Below are 15,963 nucleotides of genomic sequence, written 5' to 3' on the forward strand. Positions count from 1 at the left end.
AAGACTTATGGCAAAGTATATACTCAACTGATAATTTTATTTGGTAGATATATATATATATATATATATATATATATTAACAGAAGCTTGTGTATACAAATAATACGTTTCCCAGTTACAGTAGGGGCTGGGTTTTAGACGTGCAAAAGTGGACCATTTTGAACATACTCCGTGAAAGCCAAGGCGACCAAACCCAACATAGCAAATCTGCCATTCCAGATCTCAGCGTCGGCGGTCATCAAACCTTTCGACTTCGACTCCGCCGTCACGCCTTGGAACAGCGGAATCACCGACGCCAACGTTAGCAGCGCGGTGGTGCCCAGGAACCACGTGACGCCGCCGTTGGAAATCTGAGCAAAGAGATCGCTGCCGTTGGCCAGCTCCATTCCCATGGCGGCCGCGAACCCAATCATGGCTAGCCGCCCGTTGATTCTCTCCGGTCCCGGACCGCTGAAAGAGAAGACGTCCCAGAGATTGGTGCTAGATTTCGCCGCCACTTTGGGTGCAGGAGAAGGAGGAGGTGTTGGTTTAGGCGCTGTGGTAGATGACTCCACCACTGGCGTGGTTGGTTGCTCTTTCCCAGCATCATCCTGCAACAATAACACCAATGAAAACGACCATTAACGTTTGAATCATCAGATAGTAAGCGTTAGGCGCTAGTCGAGCGGTAGAGGAGTTAGGGGCTAGTTGAGCGGTAGAGGAGTTAGGCGTCAGCGGAATCACCGACTCAACTGAGTTAGACGCTAGGCGGAAAAAATTAGCAAGGCTGATTTGATAGGATTAACTCAATTAACCCGATCAAAATAGACTAGTTAACTCAACTGAGTTAGACGCTAGGCTAGGCAGGCCCTTAGGAGAAAAATCGCCACAGTCTAAGGACACCTAGCACTTAAGGTGGTGCCTAAACCGATTTTTGCAATAGTGCATCGGATCAAGCAAGAAATATTTCAACAAACAAATAAGAACTTGAACATGATAGCAAAGGAATATATACCTCAGACATGCTCCTGACAAGAAAGTTAGGATTTCTCTGCAAGCGTGGCAAGTAGCTTGAAGGAACAAACTGGCTCACCCCATTTCTGTTCTTGAAGCTGGTGACTGGGCTTCCCAGGATTGACTGCATCACAACAGTTGAAGCCATGGAATCTGCAGAGGTTTAACACACAACTATAGCTATTATACAGCTCAGAAGCTAAGAAAGCAAGATCAGAATCAGAATCTGTATGTGTATTGACTCTTTTCCTTGATGGTATTATTGCATAAAGGTGGAGGTTGGTGTGCCTACTTATAGTGCATGGGAGATGAGAGAGGACAAGAAGGGGTGGACATTTTTGGATCCACGTAATGAGGCTCTGGGCCACAAAAGAACCCCCATTCACGTGAAGTATAAAGTGTGGACAAAGGATTTAGCAGGTGATGTGGCCTTCTCATATTCCAGGAAATTTGGGTCTCCAGAACCTCCTAGAATCCTGCGGACCTGTAAATGATTAAATTTCATATATTTGGCATATTAAAACGTGTACTGCAATTGAAAATGAATTACAAAATGATTGCACCCAATTCAGTGAATTTCACCATCAATCATCTAGAATTTTGACGAAAGAGGTAAATCTTACAAATGTATGAAGTGTTTATGCGTAACAATAGAACAATTTTATACCTCCCTAATAAGAATTAAACCTTGCACTCTGACACTACTAACAAAACAAAGTTATTAACTTTCATAGATTTCTTTTATACATTTAAATAAGGATATTTCTTTTATACATTTAAATAAAGCCCAAAACTTTGGTTTCTAAATATATGTCTAAAAAATGTTAGGGCATCAAATGGTGCAAATTCTCTTAAAGAGTCACGGGAGTGCAACAAAAGTAGTTCAACCTAGAATGAAACAGAGAAACATCTTCATATGCCTGAACTCCACACAATTGCACTTCAGTTTCCATTTTTCAGGTTTTGCAACATCAGAAGAATATGCAAGCAAGCAAGCATCTTACTCAGCAATTAGCCTAATCAGAAACTATGAAATGGCCATTTTATATCAATTCTGTTTCAGTCTCCCTTCTCTAAGTTCTGCATCTGAACTGTATATGCAAGAACAACAACTGCAAGGTTTAAAAGAGAACTCAAGAACAAATGGCAGGATACCCATGATTCCATGAGGATAGTCAAGCACACACCTTTAAATATTTCATTGGCAGAGATTAATAATCTTTTCAAATTTGCTGCACAACTGAGTTGTGATCTTGACCTGCAACGCACTATTGCACTAAATGAAACTACTTCTCAAATCACAATCACAATGTTATTCAAGTAATAGAGTAAGACAGATATACGAGCAAATTGAAAGTAGACTAGCAATTTTACATGCCAATGAATTAAATAAGGGAAAGCACCACTAAAATCAAGTTGAACAATGTGATCATAGTGACAGTTTGGAAGCTCCATCAACATCTATGAAGCTCCACACAATCTGACAACCCAGAACAATAATACTATAAAACCAGCAAAACTGAAGGAGAAACTAATAGTACATTTAAGATCAAATCAAGATAGCACTATATATTAAGTAACAAATAGACTTTTTTGTACAAAGAACAGTCATTCATTCACCATGCCCACAGCACTGCATTTTGACAGCATCTTGCATATGCATCACAGATTCACAGCATTCTCAGAGTTAACCAACTTGTGTAAACACATTAAATTTCAAGTAATGCCAATAAACCCCAAACCAAATGCTTGAACCATGATTTGAATTAACATAGAAACAAGACAATCAACCCAATGAATTTGCAATCAAAAACTCTAAAGTACTTGAAATCAAACAGCATCATTTGAACCAAAACAGCAATTGAATTGCTTATATCATATAAAGTCATTGAATAAACCGAGCACAAAAACAGCTATTTTACAGAAGTCCAACTATCACTTTCTATCAGCTAAACCCCTAAAACTCCTGAGAAGCAGAGCCAATGTCACCCTTGGCTGAGCCAGCCTTCCTGGGCAGCAGATTCTGATGAATGTTAGGCAACACACCACCATTAGCAATCGTCACATTGCCCAAAAGCTTGCTCAGCTCCTCATCATTCCTCACAGCCAGCTGAATATGCCTCGGCACAATCCGATTCTTCTTGTTGTCCCTTGCTGCGTTCCCTGCCAATTCCAAAACCTACATCGCAACACGAGAGCATTCAATAAACAAAATCCAAACACAATTCATGCGAACAAATCAATGAATAAACACAGAACCCTACAGCAAACACAGGAATACATATAAACGCATATGCTTAACAATCGAGACGAACAGAATCGGATTCAGTAGAAACCAGGATTCGATCAATAGAATAGAGCAAAAAAATACCTCTGCGGCGAGATACTCGAGCACAGCAGAGAGATACACCGGAGCTCCGGCACCGACACGCTCGGCATACTTTCCAGCCTTGAGGAAACGGGCGATCCTACCAACGGGGAACTGGAGCCCCGCCTTCGACGATCGGGACACAGACTTCGACGCCTTAGGCTTGCCTCTTCCGGCGCCACCCTTTCCCGCTCCTGCGCCGCTTGAACTCATTTTTTCAGTTCAGCAAAAACCCTAATCAAATCTCGTGACTGCTTGAAGAATAATGCGCCTTTTCTGTAGCGATGCTGTTAACGCAGACGGGAGAACTGTATATATAGCTAACGGTAGCGTGCTGTGATTGGTCGAGAAAAGGGCACACGAATCGCCAGCTTGGCAGTAGGCCGCGAATTATTTTGAATTCCCTAATTTCCCTCTTATCTCAAAATAATTCAAAAATCATTAGAAACTAAAAAATTAAACGTAATTATTTAATATCTAGAATGTCATTCCAGTATCTCAAAATAATACTCGCCCTGACTTAATTCAGTATGCAATATTTAAAAAAAGAGATCAATGTTCAAATTCGGATAGCAACTTAAAATTGTATTATTATTCCGATGCATTTGAATAATATAATACTAACAAATTCCTCGCCACCAAAACCCAAAAATGTGGAAAAAAAAAAAAACATTTGAGGTCAAACTTGGACAATCCACTAGCCAATCAATCGTTACCCATATAGGCCGTATCTTTTGACCTTTTATCATCTTTCATTATCATCTTTTCTTTTTATTTTTTCTTTCATTATCATCTAAATCTTAATGTCACAATACAGGAATAAAGCACTGCGGTTTATCACCATATTTGAGCTTTTGCTAAGGATTTCAAGCGGTCAATACATCGGAGCGGCAACGTTCTCGGCGATGTAACTGGGTGCAAGGTATATAGCAAGACGAGAAGGTACACTTCTATTAACCCCATTCTACTGAGTATCTGCACTACTCTTAGCTCTGAAACAATGACACTTCAAGCCCAGATATTTTCTTTAAATAAGTTAAAATTTTGTTTGTTAATTCCGATTGTTCATTGCATGGGTATATACTGACCTGAAAAGTTCATGACTTTATTATATCTAACAAGCTGATTGCCAGCAGGAACTAGGAAGGATATGGGTTTTGGTTTTATTGTTGATATGAATGTAATGATTTCAATAAGTAAATGGGTGAAAAAGAACACTGTAGAAAAAGAGTTCTGTATGTAGAAATTGTATAAAAAGGATGTGCATTCCCTAGTATATAGAAGATATAACAACAATTGCCCTAAAAGGGGTGACCGAATGGGTAGAGCATGAATCTCTTATCAGAAGGTCACAAGTTCGATTATTGTCATCCTCTTGATCTTCATAGTGTGGTAATGTGATTTGCAGATTATTATATAGGAACGAGTTTACTTAGTGCCCTAGTCATATTGAAGTAGCCTAAATGCTTTGTAAACCTGTGTAGTTTGCTTGCTTTACTCAGACTGTTTAACTCAACAGTTTTGAGTGATAACTGAGAAACAAATGTGCCCATAATAACTATTTTGGCAGAGGGATATGATGAAGAGTGATATTTTCCCAAGAACAATACGAAAGGGCAATTTCAGTGGCAATATGTGGTATATTTATTTCATGATGATCTTGCTGGTGGATTGTAGCCCCCCTGAGAATCCCATAAAGTGCAGCAATATTGCCAAAAATTGCAACATCACCAATAAGTACAATGCATTCCCGGACAGCACAATCTGTCGAGCAGCCAGTGTTGAATTCCCAAAGACAGAAAAGGAACTTGTTGCCATTATTGCCCGTGCAACCAAGGAGAAGCGGAAAATGAAGGCCACAACTCGATTTTCCCAAAGTATCCCTAAGCTGGCGTGTCCTGGAGCTGGAGATGACAACAGTGTTCTCATTAGTACTAAATACCTTAATCAGATAGTAAAAGTTGACAAGCAGAGCATGACAATGACGGTAGATAGTGGAGTGACCCTCCAGCAACTGATCAGCGAGGCTGCCAAGGTTGGGTTGGCATTGCCATACACGCCATATTGGTGGGGCTTGACAATAGGAGGGTTGATTAGTACCGGAGCACATGGGAGCACATTGCGGGGTTTAGGGAGTGCTGTTCATGATTATGTGGTCTGTATTCGGATTGTCACTCCTGCTACACCTGAAGAGGGTTATGCAACTATCCGACAACTCGAAGAAGGTGACCCCGAGATCAATGCAGCTAGGGTCTCCCTTGGAGTCCTTGGAGTGATTTCACAGGTACCTAATTATTATGAAATAAATGCACATTAACACAGGTACCTAATTATTATTAGTATGAAATAAATGCACATTAACATAGTGAATTCTGGTATAAATGCATGAAAAAGGTGACTCTGAAACTGGAGCCAATGTTCAAACGGTCCATCACCTACGTAGGGAAGGATGACGCAAACTTGGGGGATGAAGCAGTCATGTTTGGGTCCCAACATGAATTTGGTGACATCACTTGGTTTCCAAGTGAGCACAGAGTTCTGTATCGTGTTGATGATCGTGTCCCAACGAACACACCGGGTGATGGTCTCTATGATTTCTTGGCATTTCAGACTACAGATTCAGTTTCATTGGTTGAAGATCGAAATGCAGGTTACCTTAAAATTTAGTATGGTTGCTAGTAATTCAAGATTTCTGCCATACTCTCTTCTGAATATTCTATCTTGTTTGTGCAGAGGAAATTCAGGAATCAAGAAATGATGCAAATGGAAAATGCGCAAAAGCAGTTACCTCTAGAGTCATGACTGAAGCTGTCGGAAATGGATTGAAAAACAATGGTGATTGCTACACATATTTATAGCCCTGTGTGAATTGATTTGAAATAGTTCATCAATATAGTCATGCATACAGTAAGTGTATTCTTTCTCGGGGAAAAAGATTGCTGAATTTTACTTTGACCATCTTTCGTAACATAAACAGGTTATAACTTTACTGGTTATCCCGTGATTGGATATCAAAATCGAATGCAATCATCTGGTTCTTGCCTAGACAGCAAAGAGGACGGATTAAGAACCGCTTGTCCATGGGACCCTAGAGTCAAGGGATCATTCTTTCACCAAACTACATTCAGCATTAGCTTGTCCAAGGTGAAGGGTTTCATAGAAGATGTGCAAAAGTTGGCAAATTTGGAGCCAAAAGCGATGTGCGTTCTAGGACTCTATGGTGGCGTCGTCATGAGATACATGACAGCTTCAAGCGCCTACTTAGGGAAACAAGACAACTCCATAGAATTTGACTTCATCTATTACAGAAGCAAGGACCCATTGGCTCCGAGGCTTTACCAAGATGCCCTAGAAGAGATCGAGCAGCTCGGGTTCTTCAAGTATGGAGGCTTGCCCCACTGGGGGAAGAACAGAAACGTGGGGTTTCTAGGCGCAATCAACAAGTATGCAAAGTATAGGGAGTTCTTGAAAGTTAAGAAGAAGTATGATCCTACCGGGCTGTTTTCAAGCGATTGGAGTGATCAAATTCTTGGTCTCAAAGATGGATTAACCATTACAAAGGAGGGTTGTGCCTCTGAAGGATTGTGTATATGTTCAGATGATTCTCATTGTGCTCCTAGTAAAGGATACTTCTGTCAACCAGGAAAAGTGTACAAGAAAGCCAGAGTTTGTACTAAGATCAATACCAATTAATATTGATTAAATTAAGCAACTCCATGTCACAGGGAGTAGAAAATATGAGTATGTGCAAAAATTTTATCTTCTTGTTGAAATCAAGACCATTGAAAATACCACTCTTTACCTCTATTATTTTCCAATGCCTGATCTTGATGATGCAGGTAATCTTTCCAAATCATTTTTCTTTTGCATTTTGTCTACCTTTCACTTACATTATTTGCCTCCATCATCATCACCATCATCTTATTACTTTTTTTTTCTTTTTTTTTTTTGTTGTTGTTGAAAACATATCTTATTACTTGATCTTCCACTTATTAATGTCTTTTGTTCTTTCTTCCATGTCTTTTGCAATGAATGATGGTGATCTCCTAAACCACCTTATCTTGGATTGAAGTCACACAAGAAGATTGGGTGAAAGATCGGATATTAATAATATTATCATCAAAATATGCATCCAAAATAATAATCAATTCTTCATTTTTAATTCAAAGATATATGGTAAATTTACAAGTATGAATTCCTATCTCGTCGTTTTAACAATGTGTATGTGTTTTGCGTTGTGAATTTTTTTTATATTGTGTTATGAAATTCTGTATCTTAAATAGTATTAATTTTGTAGCTAAAACAAATTAGCAGTTATGTCTTATGTTTTGAATTTTTTTGTTTTATATTGTGAAATTCTGTGCCTATAAACATAAATTTTGTACTGAAAACAGATTTAAAAAATAAGTAAATATATAATATGTATATTTATCTTTTGTTGTATTTTTTGTCTTTAATTTTATAGAATTTTATACTTTACGAATATGAATGATGTAATTTATTATTTTGATTCAAGTTCCACGATGGTGGATAATATACATTGTCGACCGACACTCGTTATTCCATCATTACCAGTCAACTCTTTACCGATCAAAGCAATATCTTTTGCGCATATATCTTAATCTTTTCCATGATTATCAGTCAACTTTTTTTTTTTTTTTTTTTTTTAAAGNTTTTTTTTTTTTTTTTTTTTTTAAAGATTATCAGTCAACTCTTACGGATCAAAGCAATATCTTTTGCGCATATATATATCTTAATCTTAATATTAACATCGGAGAAGCGAGACAAACTCACAAACATGATAAAACCGGCAACTTTCTTGGCTATCTAACTGGTGTCTTGCAAGACGAGAAGGTACTATTAACCCCGGCCCATTATACTGAATGCTATTATCTGCACTCTTCACTCTGAAATGTTTGCACCTGAAACCCAGATATGGGAGTGAATTTTCTTTAAATAAATGTTAAATTTTGTTTATTTATCTCTATTGTTCATCAAATCTGTATCTACTGAGCTGAAAAGTTGATGACTTTATATCAAACAAGCTAATTGTCAGCATGCAGGATAAGGGTTTTGGTTTTCTTGTTGATATATTTTATTTTTAGTGACGATGAAAACCTGTTGCTATTATATGGTATACACAAAGTAAACCTCGCCTTGTGACTATAGTCAGCAAAGTACTATAAGGAGGTAAACTAGTTTAAGTTAGTCAGTCCTTAAAGTACTATAGAGAGATAAACTAGCCTAGGTTAGTGAGCCGACAAAGTCCTATAAGAATGTAAACTAACCTAGGTTAGTCAGCCGGCAAAGTACTATAAAGAAGTAAACTAGTCTAGGTTAGTCAGCCGGCAAAATACTATAAAGAGATAAATTAGTCTAGGTTAGTTAGCTTACTACTCAAGACTGTACACCGTAAATCCCGCCGTCTTAGAATTACAAGGAGATAAATTAGGGCGTACACTGATAAATTCCGCCGTCTAACGACCACGAGATAAACTAGCATAAGTTGCTAATAATTGACCAACTCTCTTATTGCCTGTATTGTTTGGAAAAACTAAAAACTACACCAAAGTTGTGTTTATCACAGGAAGACAATTTCAAAGATGTGTTAAAGCTATATGATTCAACTGTTGTTAGGCATTTTCTAATTAGGTTATGTTTGTACCTGTTACATGGTGATTGGGATGTGAAGTGCTAAATTGTGGCAGCTAGCAGGATGATGAGGACTGCTATTTTCCCAAGAAAAATAGGAATGGACAATTTCAGGCACAATATGCTATACATTTTTTCCATGATGATGATGATCTTGCTGGTGGATTGTAGCCCCCCTGAGAATCCCTTAAACTGCACCAAGATTGCCAATAATTGCACTATCACCAATACGTACCATGTATTCCCGGACAGCACAGTCTGCCGAGCAGCCAGCGCTGTATACCCAAAGACAGAAGAGGAACTTGTTGCCATTGTTGCCCGTGCAACCAAGGAGAAGAGGAAAATGAAGGCCACAACTCGGTTCTCCCATAGTATCCCTAAGCTGGCGTGTCCTAATGGTGATAATGGTGTGCTCATTAGTACAAATTACCTTAACCGGGTAGTAAAAATTGACAAACAGAGCATGACCATGACAGTAGAGAGTGGTGTGACTCTCCGCCAACTGATCAACGACGCTGCCAAGGTTGGATTGGCGTTGCCATACACACCGTACTGGTGGGGCTTGACAATCGGTGGGTTGATTAGTACCGGAGCACATGGGAGCACATTGCGGGGTTTAGGGAGTGCTGTTCATGATTATGTGGTTTGTATTCGGATTGTCACTCCTGCTACACCTGAAGAGGGTTATGCAACTATCCGACAACTAGAAGAAGGTGACCCTGAGATCAATGCAGCTAGGGTCTCCCTTGGAGTTCTTGGAGTGATTTCACAGGTACCTAATGCCAACATTATTATTATTATTATGAAATAAATGCACATTAACAGAGTGAATTCTGATATAAATGCATGAAAAAGGTGACTCTGAAACTGGAACCAATGTTCAAACGGTCCATCACCTACATAGGCAAGGATGACACAAACTTGGGGGATGAAGCAATCAAGTTTGGGTCCCAACATGAATTTGGTGACATCACTTGGTTTCCAAATGAGCACAGAGTTTTGTATCGCGTTGATGATCGTGTCCCAACAAACACACCGGGTGACGGTCTCAATGATTTCTTAGCATTTCAGACTACAGATTCAGTTTCATTGGCACAAGGCCGAAAAGCAGGTTACCTTAAAATTTGTGTATGGTTGCTAGTAATTCAAGATTTCAGCCATACTCTCTTCTGAATATGTTATCTTGTTTGTGCAGAGGAAATTCAGGAATCAAGAAATGATGCAGATGGAAAATGCGCAAATGCAATTACCACTAGAGTCACGACTGAAGCTGTCGCGAATGGATTGAAAAACAACGGTGATTGTTACACATATATATAGTCTTGTGTGAATTAATTTGAAATATATAGTTCATCATCATAGTCATGCATACAATAAGTGTATTCTTTCTCGGGGAAGAACATTGCTGAATTTTACTATTGACCATCTTTCGTAACATAAACAGGTTATAACTTTACTGGTTATCCCGTGATTGGATATCAAAATCGAATGCAATCATCTGGTTCTTGCCTAGACAGCAAAGAGGACGGATTAAGAACCGCTTGTATATGGGACCCTAGAGTCAAGGGATCATTCTTTCACCAAACTACATTCAGCATTAGCTTGTCCAAGGTGAAGGGTTTCATAGAAGATGTGCAGAAGTTGGCAAATTTGGAGCCAAAAGCGTTGTGCGTTCTAGGACAATATGGCGGCGTGAACATGAGATACATGACAGCTTCAAGCGCCTACTTAGGGAAACAAGACAATGCCATAGACTTCGACTTCATCTATTACAGAAGCAGGGATCCATTGGCCCCGAGGCTTTACCAAGATGTTCTGGAAGAGATCGAGCAGCTCGCGATCTTCAAGTATGGAGCCTTGCCCCACTGGGGGAAGAACAGAAACGTGGCATTTCTAGGCGCAATCAACAAGTATGCAAAGTATAGGGAGTTCTTGAAAGTTAAGGAAAAGTATGATCCTACCGGGTTGTTTTCAAGCGATTGGACTGATCAAATTCTTGGTCTCAAAGATGGATTAACCATTACAAAGGAGGGTTGTGCCTCTGAAGGATTGTGTATATGTTCAGAGGATTCTCATTGTGCTCCTAGTAAAGGATACTTCTGTCGTGCAGGGAAAGTGTACAAGAAAGCAAGAGTCTGTACTAAGATCAATACCAATTAATCTTGTGTTCAATACTATATTACTATATGTATATGGGAAAATGATATATGTACTCTCATGGAGTATAACTCCCGCCACGTGTATAAATTTTATTGGATAAATAAAAGTGAATGAATAAAAATAGTGGCCCACTTTGTTATGTAAAAAATGAAGTATATTGGAGTCTTGGAGTGATTTCACAGGTACCAGTTGCCAAAGCGAAGGGCTTCATAGAAGATGTGCAAAAGTTGGCAGATTTGGAGCCAAAAGCAATGTGCATTCATCATGAGATACATGACAGCTTCAAGTGCCTACTTAGGGAAACAAGACAATTCCATAGACTTCGACTTCGACTTCAACTTCATCTATTACAGAAACAGGTATCCATGGCTCACAATCACATGCTCTCCATTCTTCATAATCTCATCTTATCTCCACCTCACAGTCACATGGCTCTTCACATGCATATGTTGAAAAGTTCGCATTTTGGGTGTATAAATAGAGCTCTCCTTCTGCAGAAAAAATCATCCCTCACCATTCAATTGTCTCTTCATTCTCTCAATTCTTTCAGGTTTTGGCAAGGTATCTAGCAAGACGAGAAGGTACGTACAATTAACCCCATTCTAGTGAGTATCTACACTCTTAGCTCTGAAACGATGACACTTCAAACCCAGATATTTTCTTTAAATAAGTTAAAATTGTGTTTGTTAATTCCGATTGTTCATTGCATGGGTATATACTGACCTGAAAAGTTAATGACTTTATATCTAACAAGCTGATTGCCAGCAGGAAGGATATGGGTTTTGGTTTTTATTATTGATATGAATATAATGATTTCAATAATGATTTCAATATAAGTAAATGGGGGGAAAGAACAGTGTAGAAAAAGGGTTCTGTATGAAGAAATTGTATAAAAGGATGTGCATTCCATAGTATAAACAAGATATAATAAGAATTGACCCGAAAGGGTGGTCGAGTAGGTAGAGCATGACTATCGTACCAGAAGGTTACAAGTTCGATTATTGTCATCCTCTTGGTCCTTATAGTGTCGAGCATGACTTAGTATACCTCTGTAGTTTGTTTGCTTTACTCAGATTGTTTAACTCAACAGTTTTGAGTGATAACTGAGAAACAAATGTGCCCACAATGACTATTTTGGCAGAGGGATATGATGAAGAGTGATATTTTCCCAAGCAAAATAGGAATGGGCAATTTCAATGGCAATATGTGGTATATTTTTTTCATGATGATCTTGTTGGTGGATTGTAGCCCCCCTGAGAATCCCATAAACTGCACCAATATTGCCAAAAATTGCACCATCACCAATAAGTACAGTGCGTTCCCGGACAGCACAATCTGTCGAGCAGCCAGTGTTGAATTCCCAAAGACAGAAGAGGAACTTGTTGCCATTGTTGCCCGTGCAACCAAGGAGAAGCGGAAAATGAAGGCCACAACTCGGTTCTCCCAAAGTATCCCTAAGCTGGCATGCCCTGGAGATGGAGATGACAACAGTGTTCTCATTAGTACCAAATACCTTAATCAGATAGTAAAAGTGGACAAGGAGAACATGACCATGACGGTAGATAGTGGAATGACCCTCCAACAACTGATCAATGAGGCTGCCAAGGTCGGGTTGGCGTTGCCATACACGCCATATTGGTGGGGCTTGACAATAGGAGGGTTGATTAGTACCGGGGCACATGGGAGCACATTGCGGGGTTTAGGGAGTGCTGTTCATGATTATGTGGTCTGTATTCGGATTGTCACTCCTGCTACACCTGAAGAGGGTTATGCAACTGTCCGACAACTCGAAGAAGGTGACCCCGAGATAAATGCAGCTAGGGTCTCCCTTGGAGTCCTTGGAGTGATTTCACAGGTACCTAATGCCAACATTGTTATTATTATTATGAAATAAATGCACATTAACACAGTGAATTGTGGTGTAAATTGTATCAAAAAGGTGACTCTGAAACTGGAACCAATGTTCAAACGGTCCATCACCTACATAGGGAAGGATGATGCAAACTTGGGGGATGAAGCAGTCGTGTTCGGGTCCCAACATGAATTTGGTGACATCACTTGGTTTCCAAGTGAGCACAGAGTTCTCTATCGTGTTGATGATCGTGTCCCAACAAACACACCGGGTGACGGTTTCTTTGATTTCTTGGCATTACAGACTGCAGATTCAGTTTCATTGGCAGAAAATCGAAATGCAGGTTACCTTAAAATTTGTGTGTGGATGCTAGTAATTCAAGATTTCAGCCATACTCTCTTCTGAATATGTTATCTTGTTTGTGCAGAGGAAATTCAGGAATCAAGAAATGATGCAGATGGAAAATGCGCAAATGCAATTACCTCTAGAGTCACGACTGAAGCTGTCGGGAATGGATTGAAAAACAACGGTGATTGTTACATCATCTTAGTCATGCATACAATAAATGTATTGTTTTTCGGGGAAAAACATTTCTGAATTTTAATCTAACCATCTTTCGTAACATAAACAGGTTATAAGTTTACTGGTTATCCCGTGATTGGATATCAAAATCGAATGCAATCATCTGGTTCTTGCCTAGACAGCAAAGAGGACGAATTAAGAACTGTTTGTCCATGGGACCCTAGAGTCAAGGGATCATTTTTTCACCAAACTACATTGAGCATTAGCTTGTCCAAGGTGAAGGGTTTCATCGAAGATGTGCAAAAGTTGGCAAATTTGGAGCCAAAAGCGATGTGCGTTCTAGGACTCTATGGCGGCGTCATCATGAGATACATGACAGCTTCGAGCGCCTACTTAGGGAAACAAGACAACTCCATGGAATTTGACTTCACCTATTACAGAAGCAAGGATCCATTGGCCCCGAGGCTTTACCAAGATGTCCTGGAAGAGATCGAGCAGCTCGGGTTCTTCAAGTATGGTGCCTTGCCCCACTGGGGTAAGAACAGAAACGTGGGGTTTCTAGGCGCAATCAACAAGTATGCAAAGTATAGGGAGTTCTTGAAAGTTAAGGAAAAGTATGATCCTACCGGGCTGTTTTCAAGCGATTGGAGTGATCACATTCTTGGTCTCAAAGATGGATTAACCATTACAAAGGAGGGTTGTGCCTCTGAAGGATTGTGTATATGTTCAGAGGATTCTCATTGTGCTCCTAGTAAAGGATACTTCTGTCAACCAGGAAAAGTGTACAAGAAAGCTAGAGTTTGTACCAAGATCAATACCAATTAATCTTGTGTTCAATACTATATTACTATATACAATAATGTACAAGTACAAAGTATTGTATTTTAAAGAATAAAGAGTCTGAACATAGTTACAAAGTATTGTATTTTAAAGAATAAAGAGTCTGAACTGATCAACTATGTGTAGACAGCCTAGGTTGATTTATCTTTTTGTGGTCAGATTCTGGTTAGTATGGCAGGGTTTATCCAGTACACACTAACTCGTCGTTACTAAAAAAAGTATTGTATTTATTGGCACGCGTGGGCAATGAATCCAATCTAAAACACAAAAAACCAGACATCAATCCTTGGCTGTTTGTTCATCTGCTTGAACCAAACCGGTCTGGAAATCCGACGGGCCGGCGGAGAGAACATGTTCCAATCTTCCGGCGACATTTTGCCCGGATTCATCGATCAGCGACGGGTTACACCCCATACTACTCCTGACACATTCGACCAATTCTTGCGCTCCGTCGCAGACGCACTGGAAAACATCCCAACGCTCCCGGAACTTCTCCAGCGCGGCGTCGACTTCCGGCGCCGCCGTGTTTTTCCCTTTGCAGCTCTGCTTCGCCTCCAGCACCGCCGTGGCTGCATTCACAAGATCATCGTACGCGTTCTTTATAGGATCCACCACCATGTTATCCATCAAAGACATTACGGGTTAGAAATTTGATTTACCGCCGGGAAGTTTTGGCGACGGATGATGAAGAACGGCGAGAAATTAAAAGAAATCTTAGGCGTGGTGAAAGGAAAGAAAATTACTGCAGTTTAAAGACGTTTTTATATAGTCAGGATTTGGAGGATGATGAAATCTCAACAGAGTATGTACAATCCAAACCGTTTCTTGTATATGATGACTCGGTCATTCAACCCAAACCGTTTCTAACTGTCCTACTTTCTTTGTGATTCTTGAAAAAAAATGGTTGAAATAATAATTGAATACTACGGAAATGTAATAACATGAATGTTATGGCAATGTTTTTGGGAGAGTTCAAACTTGTGTAGTTGTGTATATCAATGACACTAAAAGAACTATTGTTGATTGTTTTTTTTTTTTCCTGAAATGTGGTCGAATGGATTAATCTAACTAAAACTTGGCTCAATTTGTTACACCCTTGTTGGTTTTAGTGTTTTACGATTTTTGGACTGTCGTAGGCTAATCTAACTAACTTTTGACTCTATTAGTTATACCATTATTGATTTTTATGATCTTTGGATGGTCGCCGTCCAACTAACACTATTTGTCGGATTTAAGAAAGAGCAACGAAGAAGTTAAAACACGAGAACCAAAGCAAAAACACTTTTATTGTCGTAAGCTCAAAAAAAAAAAAAACCATTTTCTTACCATTTTTTAGGGTTTTATACAAAAGACACTTAACCAAATAAGAAAATGAATTTCTGTAATAAATCCCAATCCCCCAAAATCTCTGATCAATCACTACCTGGATTTGGATTTGGTGCTAACAAGCTACTTAAAATAATACAATACCTTCTTAATTTATGAAAAGAAAAGTATTTCACATATTTCATGAAGGCAATAAATCTCCATGAATCTCGATAATGCCTCCGAATTTGCTAAGCATTCACCTTCAATA

The 15,963-nt window shown here is 39.3% G+C and overlaps 5 protein-coding genes across 5 annotated transcripts; 3 read left to right on the plus strand and 2 right to left on the minus strand.

Moving 5' to 3' along the window:
- Window positions 1–18: 18 nt before the first annotated feature.
- On the minus strand, window positions 19–1,260 carry LOC116000988 (early light-induced protein, chloroplastic-like). Its single transcript, XM_031240871.1, has 2 exons — window positions 995–1,260; window positions 19–590 (listed from the first exon to the last, which is right to left on the minus strand). Exons 1-2 carry the CDS (start codon window positions 1,139–1,141, stop codon window positions 135–137), a joined length of 603 nt encoding a protein of 200 aa, XP_031096731.1. The 5' UTR covers window positions 1,142–1,260; the 3' UTR covers window positions 19–134.
- A 1,532-nt stretch (window positions 1,261–2,792) lies between these two features.
- On the minus strand, window positions 2,793–3,650 carry LOC116002471 (probable histone H2AXb). The gene is made up of 2 exons (XM_031242617.1): window positions 3,365–3,650; window positions 2,793–3,172 (listed from the first exon to the last, which is right to left on the minus strand). The coding sequence occupies exons 1-2, from the start codon at window positions 3,572–3,574 to the stop codon at window positions 2,951–2,953; spliced, it is 432 nt and encodes a 143-aa protein (XP_031098477.1). The 5' UTR covers window positions 3,575–3,650; the 3' UTR covers window positions 2,793–2,950.
- Window positions 3,651–4,160: 510 nt separating this feature from the next.
- On the plus strand, window positions 4,161–7,179 carry LOC116001971 (probable L-gulonolactone oxidase 4). The gene is made up of 5 exons (XM_031241955.1): window positions 4,161–4,303; window positions 4,932–5,645; window positions 5,756–6,011; window positions 6,095–6,196; window positions 6,339–7,179. The coding sequence occupies exons 2-5, from the start codon at window positions 4,938–4,940 to the stop codon at window positions 7,052–7,054; spliced, it is 1,782 nt and encodes a 593-aa protein (XP_031097815.1). The 5' UTR covers window positions 4,161–4,303; window positions 4,932–4,937; the 3' UTR covers window positions 7,055–7,179.
- An 874-nt stretch (window positions 7,180–8,053) lies between these two features.
- Window positions 8,054–11,304, plus strand: LOC116001970 (probable L-gulonolactone oxidase 6). The gene is made up of 5 exons (XM_031241954.1): window positions 8,054–8,215; window positions 9,054–9,785; window positions 9,869–10,124; window positions 10,209–10,310; window positions 10,458–11,304. Exons 2-5 carry the CDS (start codon window positions 9,078–9,080, stop codon window positions 11,171–11,173), a joined length of 1,782 nt encoding a protein of 593 aa, XP_031097814.1. The 5' UTR covers window positions 8,054–8,215; window positions 9,054–9,077; the 3' UTR covers window positions 11,174–11,304.
- A 382-nt stretch (window positions 11,305–11,686) lies between these two features.
- LOC116001767 (probable L-gulonolactone oxidase 6) lies at window positions 11,687–14,482 on the plus strand. The gene is made up of 5 exons (XM_031241704.1): window positions 11,687–11,754; window positions 12,315–13,028; window positions 13,113–13,368; window positions 13,453–13,554; window positions 13,657–14,482. Exons 2-5 carry the CDS (start codon window positions 12,321–12,323, stop codon window positions 14,370–14,372), a joined length of 1,782 nt encoding a protein of 593 aa, XP_031097564.1. The 5' UTR covers window positions 11,687–11,754; window positions 12,315–12,320; the 3' UTR covers window positions 14,373–14,482.
- Window positions 14,483–15,963: the final 1,481 nt, after the last annotated feature.

The sequence above is a fragment of the Ipomoea triloba genome, chromosome 13 (genome assembly GCF_003576645.1).
Source record: "Ipomoea triloba cultivar NCNSP0323 chromosome 13, ASM357664v1".
NCBI classification, from domain to species: Eukaryota; Viridiplantae; Streptophyta; class Magnoliopsida; order Solanales; family Convolvulaceae; genus Ipomoea; species Ipomoea triloba.

Coding starts and splice junctions, on each gene's coding strand:
- LOC116002471 (XM_031242617.1), bottom strand. CDS start 3,574: ATGAGTTCAAGCGGCGCAGGAGCGGGAAAGGGTGGCGCCGGAAGAGGC. Junction 3,173..3,364: donor TCGAGTATCTCGCCGCAGAG/GTATTTTTTTGC, acceptor GTTGCGATGTAG/GTTTTGGAATTGGCAGGGAA.
- LOC116001971 (XM_031241955.1), top strand. CDS start 4,938: ATGATGAAGAGTGATATTTTCCCAAGAACAATACGAAAGGGCAATTTC. Junction 5,646..5,755: donor TCCTTGGAGTGATTTCACAG/GTACCTAATTAT, acceptor TGCATGAAAAAG/GTGACTCTGAAACTGGAGCC. Junction 6,197..6,338: donor AAATGGATTGAAAAACAATG/GTGATTGCTACA, acceptor TAACATAAACAG/GTTATAACTTTACTGGTTAT.
- LOC116000988 (XM_031240871.1), bottom strand. CDS start 1,141: ATGGCTTCAACTGTTGTGATGCAGTCAATCCTGGGAAGCCCAGTCACC. Junction 591..994: donor TTGTCAGGAGCATGTCTGAG/GTATATATTCCT, acceptor TTATTGTTGCAG/GATGATGCTGGGAAAGAGCA.
- LOC116001970 (XM_031241954.1), top strand. CDS start 9,078: ATGATGAGGACTGCTATTTTCCCAAGAAAAATAGGAATGGACAATTTC. Junction 10,125..10,208: donor GGCACAAGGCCGAAAAGCAG/GTTACCTTAAAA, acceptor TTGTTTGTGCAG/AGGAAATTCAGGAATCAAGA. Junction 10,311..10,457: donor GAATGGATTGAAAAACAACG/GTGATTGTTACA, acceptor TAACATAAACAG/GTTATAACTTTACTGGTTAT.
- LOC116001767 (XM_031241704.1), top strand. CDS start 12,321: ATGATGAAGAGTGATATTTTCCCAAGCAAAATAGGAATGGGCAATTTC. Junction 13,029..13,112: donor TCCTTGGAGTGATTTCACAG/GTACCTAATGCC, acceptor TGTATCAAAAAG/GTGACTCTGAAACTGGAACC. Junction 13,369..13,452: donor GGCAGAAAATCGAAATGCAG/GTTACCTTAAAA, acceptor TTGTTTGTGCAG/AGGAAATTCAGGAATCAAGA.